This window comes from Phoenix dactylifera, chromosome 10 (genome assembly GCF_051530095.1).
Source record: "Phoenix dactylifera cultivar Ajwa chromosome 10, Ajwa_hap1_PhDact_Kaust_v1.1, whole genome shotgun sequence".
Lineage (NCBI taxonomy): Eukaryota > Viridiplantae > Streptophyta > Magnoliopsida > Arecales > Arecaceae > Phoenix > Phoenix dactylifera.
In genome coordinates this window covers 31225740-31237670 of record NC_143199.1, presented here as the reverse complement: position 1 = coordinate 31237670, position 11931 = coordinate 31225740, and the positions used below count along the sequence as shown (strand labels likewise).

The window sequence follows — 11931 nt, the reverse complement described above, 5'->3', positions numbered from 1 at the left end:
GACTGTAGATTTCGTTGAACGCCGGGGGCTATGTGACAAGGTTCAGTTTGGTCCGCTGTTCCTGCGGGAAAAGATTAAAATAAATAAGAGGAAGTTTTGATCGGGACCCGACTATGGGACGCCGGCGCACGTGTAAGGAGATCTCCGGGCCCCGCTGGCAATGCGACAAAGTGTGGTTCCCACGTGGTAGCTATATGTTTCAAGAGGGGGTCCACTTGTCAAGCACCCATGTCGCGGCTGCATTCTCGGTGCACGTCTTCCATGTTTCTAATTTGTTTTGATTGAGAGAAGACAAATTGTGATGAATACTTCACGTTGTTCTTTTGATAGGCACGTTCGCATCACGTGATTTATTCAATAGAGCACATAATTTTCATCCATTAAAGTTACGTTATGGACAGGGATTATATTTTTTTAATGTTGTTGTTTATAGAGAGTAATATGCCAGAGATTACATCAAAAGTGCCTGCTTAAGGATATGAGAAAAGTTGGAAAATTTGTCTACAACTCAACATAATTGTGAGATGGGTAAACTTTTTTTGTTCTTTGAGAATACAATAAATTTGAGATTCATGAAGAAAAAAAATAGTTACTAGTTAGATTTGTCTGGTTATGATAGTCCTGTCAAAGTCTGAGATCTACTTGTATAGCAATTAAAATGCCAAAATAAAATTTTGGATTATCATGATTAAGAACTAAATACTATTGTTCTTAGTCAATTATATATTTAGTTTTTTTTTGAAAATACAGTTGAAACGCATTATGCCAAATTAGACTAATGAGCCTCTTCGATTATCTTGAAACTATGGAGAAGTCACTTAATATGATGAGTCAAACCTAAGGAGGAGTTACTAAAATGTTTATGGAAGTAACTAGAAAGACAAAGCTAGTCACAAAAAGTGTATTCAAGGTTTACCCATACTAGGTCCAAGGATATATAGAATTGAACACTAACTTATATCAACAATTATTAAAAGCCAATCACAAGGATGCTCACAGAGAAGACCATATGTTTTGTTTTGATGATTATAGACATTTGTGCTTGCCACATCCATTACCAATCTATATTTTTTATAGCTTGTGGTGCACGTGTTGAAACTATCTCCCATCTCTTTCTTAAGTCCCCTATTTCAAGAATCCTGTGGTCCTCTTATGACATGATGTCTCAAGTCAGATGGGTGGCCACCTCGTATCCATGCCCTTTGGACGTTTTGGAGAGCCAATACATTATAGTTGGTGATGAGGAGGGGTTGGGACCAACTTTTAATAGCTTTTGACAATTGGTACGAGAGAAACTCAAGATTCTTTCTTATAAGACACTCTTTCCTTATTCTTAGAAAACTCTCCACGCTTTCAACTCGTGGAAGAATCTAAGCACGGGAAAATATCTGCATAGCCATAAGATGCTTACAAATCTTGTGTCTCACCATCTCCATTGATGTAAAAACCTCCTTGAGACTACCACGGTAACTCTCCTTCCTCCTTGTAATTACCATTTTGTAAATAATTTTTCACTTTTAGTAAAGTTGGGGGAAGTGCCTTACTTCCTCCAAAATTTCTCACAAAGAAGAAGAAGAAGAAGAAGAAGAAATGAATGAGATCCACACACATATTTAAACCTTAGTTAAGGTCAACAACTGTTAGCACAGTTTGTTGGCCTGTCACTCTTCAAGGCTAGGCCTTCAGAGTCCAAAGGTTCAAATCGTGGATGTTACTCAAAACTTCAGACCCATGGAAGGAATAATTCTATGTACTCAAAACTTCAGACCCATGGAAGGAATAATTCTATGGACATCAAAAATATGATGTCGGGCATTTAAACTTTGGGAATAATTCGAGGTCCAGGTTGACAGCTTCCCAAAGTGGAATATGAATGCTTGTGATGGCCTCCATTTAAACTTCAGACCATTCTCTCATGGAAAGAACTGCTATAGTTATCTTACCGTGGTGCTATACGGATTTCTCCCACCTGGAGCAGCATGGAAATCATGTAGCCTTTGATCAGCAAAGAGATGTTAATTACCACTCTTTCTCCAATGTGCCTCTTGTTGGGTGTTCTGTTGCAAGGTGCCAATTAAGCACTCTTCGCGCAATTGTGTTCTTGCCATCCATCCCAATCTCCATTAGTGCCTTATTGTCTTTCGAAGACTGTTCTATATTACTGGCTTTTTGGCACTGATAAAACTAAAACATGAACATATAATTGCAATAAATGATAACACTAAGGCCTTGATTATCCCATTACAAGTTTCCAATGTGCTGCATCTCAGAAATAGCAAAGGTCAAAGGCTCAGCTCCTAGCCAAATTATCACCAACACACTAACACAGTCCGGCGCAAATAGTATATAAACCGGTAATGGAATAAAGAGTTAAAACATATTCTGATCAAGGAAGGAAAGAAAAGCGAAAAAAAAGAAAGCATGAAGAGATTTGCCATATGCAAAACAACCATTCAGCCAATTCTTATATGAATATGAAAGACATTACCTCGTGTGATGACATTATGCAAATCAAGCTTGCTATTAACTTGGAATATGGAAGACATTACAGTGCTTGTACCGAAAAAACCTCATTATGGTGAAACAATTACCGCATGCCTGCATTCGTACGATCATATCAAGTGTTGACTTCATTAAGCATCTCAAAAAAACTAACGAGAATATGAAAACACAATGAAAAGTCCACTTAAAGGTAAATCCGATAATGCTACTTCAAACGACACTCCCATTCATCTGTGACTTCCCCTAACCTTGTACTCGACAGACAAAAGCAGCCAATGTGATCTCATATGGTAAGGCCCTGGGGTTGTGCAGCGGGGCGAGCCTTTGGCTTGGGCTTCTCCACCACAATGGCCTGTGTTGTTAGCACCATTCCAGCCACGGAGGCAGCATTCTGTAGCGCACATCTGGCCACCTTTGCAGGGTCAATGACTCCAGCTTCTACGAGATTCTCATACTCGTCAGTCATTGCATTGTAACCAACCTCCCACTTGCTGTCCTTGATCTTCTCCACCACCACTTCCCCCTCCACTCCTGCATTATGAGCTATCAAAGCTGCAGGTGCTAACAGTGCCTGCTCGATACAATTTAAAAGGCAAAGTGATTCAATAAGCTACTCCAGTAACAAGTCCAATGCATATCGTTTGTAACACAATTCATCCAGATGCAAAGGCAAAGTCATCTATAAATACATTACAAACGGATGAATAATAAGATGAATCAGATAACTTACTTTCTGCACAATGTCAGCACCCAGGCGCTCATCTGGGTCTTCCAACTTGTTCTTGATGGCAGGAACACTAGCGGACAGGTGAACAAAGGCAGCACCACCACCAGGAACAATCCCTTCCTCTATAGCTGCAAAAGTAGCGTTCTTGGCATCTTCAATCCTGAGCTTGCGGTCCTCAAGCTCCGTCTCCGTTGCAGCACCAACTTTTATAACAGCCACACCACCAGATAGTTTTGCGATTCTTTCAGCCAGCTTCTCAGAATCATAAACAGAGTCTGTCTGAGCAAGCTCTTTCTTTAACTGGGCAATTCTGGCCTGGATCTCATCTTTGGTTGCTGCATCTGCAATGATGGTTGTAGAGTTCTGAGAGATAGTGACCTTTCTTGCAGTGCCAAGCTGCTCCACAGATGCATTCTCTATCAACAAGCCAAGATCTTGGGCCTGGAACTCAGCACCTATACGGACAAGATGAAACATATAAGGATACTCAGATCAGAAAAGCTAATGGAAAGAGCTCATTTTTATTGATAGATTTCCATAATAGGGACATTCACTAAACTAGGAATGGATTACGATTTGAATCATGATAAGCACAGACTAACTTGAACAAGTAAAAAGTCAGTCCTGGAACAAAAAATGGCATTATTCTGTACAAAAAGACAATGATGATTGCAGTACTATTGACATCTGAGCTTCTTTATAAAACATTATAATTAAAAGGTACCACATTTTTCTAAAGTTCAACTCAGGTCATACGCTGCCAAACTAGCCAATTCATTAAATTATAAGATCATGCTTCTGTAAATGCATGCACGGAATAGTCAGGTATTCAGAAGGCACATGTTTCACATTCCCATATATTCACTAATGTATCACAAACATGCACATGTTCATATGTTGAAGTACACATGCACTGAGTCTGGTGGTTCCTCTAAACAAAATATGTAAAGCTCCTTGCACTGCAGGGTTATATATGCAAAGATCCATTATTATTTTTCACTAAGAATCTTTTATCACATAAGGAGAAGAGCTATACTGAACTGGAACAGGTGAACCCAAGAAACCAAGTACAACATCAAAAAGATGAAGGGAGCAAAAAGAAATAGAAAATTGCTACATGGCCAATGTTTAAGCCAATGACTATGCCGACCAATATGAATCGGAAAAGCTATAAGAGAGAAAGTTATGCCTCACCTAAGTTCAGGAGAACTAAGATTTTGCTTTATGTATTCCTCACCTATTACATGGTTGCAAAAGGATAAATCTCAGTTAGTCTAAAGGATAGAAAAGAATTTTAAGAATCTATATATTTCACTTCGCTCAGCAGCGAGATTGAAAGACCACAACCATAGCCATCAATACTAGGTCCCAACCATTCTGGAGTCACTTCATAAATCTTAAATGGACATATAAGGCTTTACAGATCCATTCTTCAGCTTCTGTCCATCTTTAGCCCCCTGGGCCCCCTCTACTCTCCATCTTTACTTTTACTTTTTTGGTGAATACAAAGTTTCAAACCTGACGTCTAGAGAATCACTTTCGCCATCAACCACCTTATAACATGGATCTGAGTACCCCCTATTACTAAGGCATCCTTAAGTTTTGTTGCAAATGCTCATATCATCAGTTCCTTCAGTAGTCATGTTTATAGTGCAACACATATGCCTCTTTTAAAATATCTGTTCCTCACTTTTCCCTCCTAGCATTACCATGCATCCATTTCAACATTTTCTTTTATATCATGTCAATCTTGTTAGTTGAATACTCTACTGCAGAACATTTTGAATACGAAAATGAATTTCTTATTGCTACCATATAATTTGCTTTGTTTTATCCTGTATTTGTCTTGTAGCACCACAAAAGCACCTCGACACCTTATCCACCATCTCTACTATTACTATTCCTTTACATAATATAAGCAAAAATAGCTTAAATTTAGGATATCAATGAATATACCGAACAAACTGTGTGAAGACAATAATCATATATCAACCAAACAATAAGTTGTTGTTCCAACATATACTCCCACCAAAACAAATTCTAAATCAACTACCAAACAAGCTGCCAACAAAAGTTTCACTACTTTGGTTTCACTAAACAGCCATAAAATCATCTTCCAAAAACTCAAAAACTCCAGTTTGAGCCACACTGAGACCTTAAACCAACTTATGACCAACATGATAGCAAAACTACCTAAAACTCTTTATCACCAAAAACTTGTAAAACTTTAAGGTCAAGTTTGGTGACCCAAATGGGATCTTAGATCACCAATAATTCTTATTCCTGAGTAATCTGATCCTCGATGATCTAAGATCATCACGTTTGGTATACTATGTTCCAGTGATTAAAAATTTCCAAATATCCATGAGTAGCTTGTTTGGTATTCCATAAGAATCCAAGATCACTAACCATATATTAATTATTAATATATTCATAAAAATATATTTATGAGTCCTATAAATTATTAATCCAATAAAGATATATTAATTGTTATTATAGAATTAATATTCCTATTTATATTTATAATATATTATTTTTAATACTAATATTTATTTTGATTAGGAAAATAAGGCAAATAGAAGCAATATAAATAATATCAACATAATATAATACAATATAATATAATGATATAATATAATAATGGTGTATTGATATAACAATATTTTTTATATGATTGAGAAGTATTTTTGTTCCTAAATTTCAGCCCAAGATCATTGCCCTAGGGTGATCTTGGATACCCGATCTCAAGGCCAGACATCCCATCACTGAGTTGAGCGGTGATTTGATGAGTGAGAGTAATTTGGGATCACTGCCATGTAGGATTACCGTAGTACAACCAAACACGGTGATCTCATCACCTCCACCCACATCATTCTTGATTTTGGGATGATCACCCCATACCAAACGCCTCCTGAGATTTGAAATGGGTACACACACATGAAGGAACCTACATACTGCTATATATGCCTTAGAAAGGACAGCTCCATTTAACTAAATAACTAAAAATATACACAAAAAGTCCTAAAACATATAGGAATTTGTGATTGGCAATACCTTTCCATCGTTCATCTGATGGACCCAAGATAACAAATTGATTGAATTACAGTATCTCATGACCATCAATTTTAAGGGCACTTATGTCAGTCTCTATTGTCATTGATTTACATTTTTCTTAAGAATAAACATAACCAAATCATAGGAACAATGGGCAAATTACCAATGTCAAAACCTGGATAAAAACCTCCAGAGTTTAGTTCCTAATAAAGCATTCCTCTATAATTCAGATGTAAAATAACACCTTTTCTCTTCTTATTGATCAATGGCATGTCCTTTGTATGAAGCATGCAATTTGATCAAATATTAAACAAAAATCAAGTAAAAGTGGGAAATCAAATCTAGTTTGACTTTACAGGTCCATAAAGAATTTGATGCATATTCACTAGTAAAGCCAGTAAGTGATGCATACTGAGTTAACCAAAGACAAGAATGACTTTTTAAGTATAGTATGGAACAACACTTTGAAGTTTGAACCTAATGAATGACTTTCACAGATTGATGTCAGTTCCTCATAAGAGCAAATTTAAAAGATTTAAAGATTGGATGACATGTGCAGTTAAGTATAGCTGCTTCATGCATAAAGAAGCAAGACATGATTTGACCATGAACAATGCACATTATTTCTGAAAGAAACAAAGTCTTCCAAACATACCCGTCAAAATTGCAATATCTTGAAGCATTGCCTTCCTTCTCTCACCAAAACCAGGTGCCTTGATTGCAGCAACATTGAGAACACCCCGAAGCTTATTCACAACAAGGGTTGCCAAAGCTTCCCCTGTTACATCCTCAGCAATTATGAGCAGCGGAGCTCTCAATTGTGTTGTCTTCTCCAACAAAGGAATAATTTGCTTTATTGTTGAAATCTTTTGATCAGTCACCAGAACTTTGGCATTTTCAAATTCCACGATCAACTTCTCAAGGTTCGTGACAAATTGTGGGGAAACATAACCTCTGTCAATCTGCAAGCATGATTACAACACTGCATTAGACACGAAAAACAAACGCATATAGTTTCGAAAGATTTTAAAGATGACTCACCTCCATTCCTTCCTGAACCTCAACACTTGTCTCAAATGATGACGAAGACTCAATAGACAAAACACCATCAGGACCAACTTTATCAATAGCATCAGCAATCATGTTGCCCACAAACTCATCATTGCTAGATGAGATAGAGGCAATAGCTGCAATAACAGATAACATAATTTTAGCAAATTTTCACTTGGGAATTAATAATTTTTTATCAAAAAAAGAAAGACATTTATGATTTATTCATCTAATGTTCACACAAGCATCTAAAACACACAAAGTCAGCTCAGACATACAAAAGGACTGCCAGCACCTTTAATATCAGAACGTCCCTTAACAGGCCGAGCTTTCTTTTCAAGCTCCTCAACTAGCCCCTGCACAGTCTTGTCAATTCCCTTCTTGATATTAACAGGATTTGCCCCAGAAGTAACACTTAATAAACCCAAGAATATGATTTCACGAGCCAGAACTGATGCAGTCGTGGTGCCATCACCGGCTGTGTCATTTGTCTTGCTTGCAACCTTCAACAAAGATAATGAAACATATAAACATCCACCCCTATACAATTGCACTTTAAAATCTATCAAGATTTAATTTTCAAAGAGAAAAAAACACCTTAAAAGATCATGCAATGACACCCTAAGTACCAGAAGACAGTACAAAAGAAGAAGGATGCAATGCAACAAAGTGTATACCTCCCGTATCAAGGCTGCACCTGCATTCTCCATGGGATCAGCAAGCTCAATAGCGCGAGCAATTGTAACGCCATCATTAACCACCTTGGGATTTCCAAATTCATCCAACACAACATTCCTCCCTGTTTATTACAAGCAAACATCAACAAAGAATCCCCAGGTATAAACTTATGAATCCAGTCATGCAAGTAAGGCATAAAACTGTAACACCCCGGCCCAAAAAATTCAGCCAACCTGGATTGGACTTGGACCTAGCCAAGCCCATATAACCTGAGCCCCTCTTGTTTTCTTCTTGTGGGGACCCCCCAACCCTTTTCGCTCTTCTCCCTCACTCTCCTCTTAGCTTCTCTACTCGAGTGCTGCCACCTATCGCCATCCATCTGGTTGTTCTACCATCATCCACCCACCTCCACTTCCATCTCTCTTTGTAGTCTCTTCCTCGCTGCCTTATCTTCACCTTCCTTCTATCTTTCTCTTCTGATCAACCCTCTTTCTCCCTTTTCCTTCTCCCATTTTCTATTATTTTCCATCTATGTTGGGGAGATTATCCCTCTACTAATTCTCTCCCTCTTTATTGTAGTACTTCTTTCCATCAATCTAATTCTAATGTACATCTTTCTTGTGTCAGGAGAGGTTACCGGTATCTTGGACAACAAGAGGTCAAATTCGAGGCCCCATGCCTGATGAAGGCAAACCCAATTCTATTGCCTTTAATTTGATGGACTGTGGTAGCTTTGTGCTAGATTGAAGAAAAACCTAGGTCTAGGTTCATGTTGCCAATCACCTCTGGTGAGTTTCCAATGACATAGCTTATACCCTTAGAATCCTCATGCTTTGAGGATTCTAATAAAACCAATATTATAATTTTTAGTGATCTATTTTTGATATTTATGGACCCTTTTGTTTTAGAAAAATCTAGACCTAAAGTCGACAATATCCATTGGGGCCTATCAATATTTCTAATTAAATTTTGTAAATTTTAAAATTGCATTTTATTAATATAAAATTTTTATCTTGCATTGAATTTTCAGAAATTACATGTGTTTTGATGAGGTGCTTCCTATTATAGTACTCTAGAGGCTATATTTTGATGTAAAATTATTTTTGATTGTTAAATATGAGAGAGAGATTGAATTGAGTAGAAGGGGTCTGCTTGTTGGATCGAACTTGTTTGGTAACTAACATCTACCTAACTAGAGTTTTAACACCATATCTTTAAAATACATTCTTACATTAATTTCTTACAAGAATGCATTGAAAATTATGGATTATACTTCGTGGAACACTTCTTTCAAATGAAATACATATATGCCCTCTAAATGCTAAGAGTTTCGGACCGTGCAGGTTTGTATCCATGATAAGGAATCAGTATTTGCATGTGATGTGAGCCACCACTAGCACACATCCATACCAGCGCTCTCTTGTTAGCACATTCATGCTCGTCAAATACAGCATGATATTAGTTAGCCATTGACACGACATCGAAAATAAAAACTGTAACCATTATTCTTGAAAAATGTTCCTTTACATGCACACATTTGGATCGTGCAAGTAAAGATTGTGACACCGGAACTCTTAAATCTCTTCAAAAATTATATGTTCATGATTAGGGATTAGTAGACATGTTTAACAGAATACTGAAATTATCGAAAACTTTAAAACTTCGAAACCTTATACCTTTGAATGTGCTTTGGACTCTTCCTTCAAACCATGCACATTTGTTAACTATTGGAAACTCTTGGATAAATTATGTATGATTTGAAAATTTGGTAAACTCCTTGAGCCATTATTATAATTTGGAAAGCACAATGAAACTGAACTTGTGAATATTTTGGAATCAATTTTCTGTTTTGGACTCTCAATTTGGTTATGTTTTGGACCTAGCCAGTGGGATTATACATTAGCACTCTGAAGTCTGAACATTCCAAAACTTGACCATTTTGGATCTACTCTGTAGAGGTTAAATGCGGTATTTTTGACCTACCCTACAAGGATTAAATGCGGGATTTTAGACCTAATCTCCATGGGCGAAATAAGATAATTTGGGCCTTTTCACAAGGATGATGTGGCCATAATAAGTTAAAAATTGTTTTTGCATGGTTTATGCATTGCTTATTAGAATTGTATGTGAGATCTTGATTTTAGAAAATGTCTTGTAGGTTGCATTTTAAAAATACAAGTGCAATTTTGATTGTGGAAATCCTATTTTTGTTAACTAAATTCTCTTGCTCTATGCATCCATAAATTGTTAAAAGCTCCTTTTATTGTACTTGCTTGATCCTTCCAATTATGGTTTTTGTTTACTTACTGGTCCTTGAGCTCACTAATTCCCTCACTTTTCAGATCCCAACGCTTAAGGGTTGGCAGGTAGTGCTTGGGGATGAGTTTAGAGCAAAACCCGAAAAGTGTGTGAACCAACAAAATTGTTTTAGTTTTTGCTGTTGCAAACCTCCTTTTCTAAATGTTGTCTTGTAACACTTGTTAAACTTGGAGAATTTGATGAATTGTTTAGTTGGTTGGGTAGTAGGTTTGTTTTAATGTTTAGCTTGTGACGATGTTAATTCAGTTACTTTGGAATTGGCGTATGGCCAATTGAAGTTATTAGATCTCAATAGTTTTGAAGCTTTACCGTGCTGTGTTTGTTGGATAGTTGCTGGGATGGGTTTATAATTATGGTTAGCAGGATTCCTTGCATGATCATGGGGCCGACCTAATGCATGTGCAGCTATTGCCATGTTCCTTGGCACTTGCCGCTAGGTCGAGAGGGTGACAAAAACAACGCAACCAAAAGTGCGAGAAATAAATTTGGAGAAAATCCAATATGTAAATGCCATCTCCTTCGCAATCCAATAAGAAAATCATCATCTAATATAATGATGATAGCAGAAGCGCGAGACATGGCATAGCAGAATGAAGATAATAGAAGATTGATCTTTTTCCCGAAGCAAAATACAGATCATGGAATACCTCTAGGGCCAAGAGTGACTCCGACGGCATTGGCAAGTTTCTCGACGCCGCACTGGAGGGAAGACCTCGAGGCCTGGTCGAAAGCGATCTCCTTGGCCTTGGCGCGCACCACCAGCTGCCTCGGCCTCTGCCCCTGGCTCGCCCTCCTTCTCAAGCCCTCCCGCTGCATACCAGAACGCAAAACAATAATATTTGAAGAACGGAAAAGAAAAAAAACCATGAGATATAAACAAGAGAAGGAATTAATCGTGACACCAAATTAACCACCACAACGAGTTTATTTTTTCTCTCTCCCTCTACAAAATCTCACGACAAATAAATCAAATCCGAAACCCTAGCAAAACGAGAAATACCTGGAGAGGGGAGCGAAGGATGGAGGCTGAGAAGATCGCATTCGCCGTCGCCATTTCCGTGGAAACGGATCGAGAGCCTTTGGATCAAAGGCGGCTGCCGCTTTTTTGGCCTAGAGGAGTTTTGAGTTCCTGGATCGGAGAAATAGCGACAGGAAAAGAGGAGTTTTTGTTACTTATGTATGTACTGCCGGGGTGGGAATGGAGTGAATGCCGGAGCTTCCAGAAGACTCCAAGATCTGGATGCTTCGAGAAAGAAAGACGGCGCGAAGGAGAATTAATCTAGGGTTTGGTTCACGATAACCGACCCCGCGCACCTGGCGCAGCCTTGGAATCTCGGTACTGTTTCTGGCTACGGAGCGCCTCGCATGGAGCAAGGGGCGCGAATCACAGAAAGGTTAGGCCGCGAAAAGATTCGGGCTTGGGCTCATGGTTTACGCTACTGAAACCATCCCTATAGAAACCTCAAGACCTGATTGGCTTCATCAGGGACTTCTTTAGTTTTAGCTCTCCACTAGCAATTGGCCTGGAGCCAGCAGACCTGATCCAGACCAATAGTTTTATCACATAAATGATGCATAGATTTACATTTATAGCTAACGCA

General features: G+C 38.1%; 1 protein-coding gene across 2 annotated transcripts; it reads right to left on the bottom strand.

Moving 5' to 3' along the window:
- Positions 1-2497: 2497 nt before the first annotated feature.
- LOC103707011 (ruBisCO large subunit-binding protein subunit alpha-like) lies at positions 2498-11868 on the bottom strand. 2 transcript variants are annotated; one of them, XM_026804617.3, is made up of 9 exons: positions 11331-11621; positions 10978-11140; positions 8011-8132; positions 7629-7836; positions 7325-7470; positions 6939-7245; positions 3233-3684; positions 2751-3073; positions 2498-2598 (listed from the first exon to the last, which is right to left on the bottom strand). In XM_026804617.3, exons 1-8 carry the CDS (start codon positions 11382-11384, stop codon positions 2786-2788), a joined length of 1740 nt encoding a protein of 579 aa, XP_026660418.2. In that variant the 5' UTR covers positions 11385-11621; the 3' UTR covers positions 2498-2598; positions 2751-2785. The 2 variants fall into 2 exon arrangements, with proteins under 2 accessions (XP_026660418.2, XP_008789558.2); XM_008791336.5 differs by having other exon boundaries at positions 2498-3073; positions 11331-11868.
- Positions 11869-11931: the final 63 nt, after the last annotated feature.

Coding starts and splice junctions, on each gene's coding strand:
- LOC103707011 (XM_008791336.5), bottom strand. CDS start 11,384: ATGGCGACGGCGAATGCGATCTTCTCAGCCTCCATCCTTCGCTCCCCT. Junction 7,837..8,010: donor GTGCAGCCTTGATACGGGAG/GTATACACTTTG, acceptor TCTTTGTTGAAG/GTTGCAAGCAAGACAAATGA. Junction 3,685..6,938: donor AGATATTGCAATTTTGACGG/GTATGTTTGGAA, acceptor TTGTCCGTATAG/GTGCTGAGTTCCAGGCCCAA.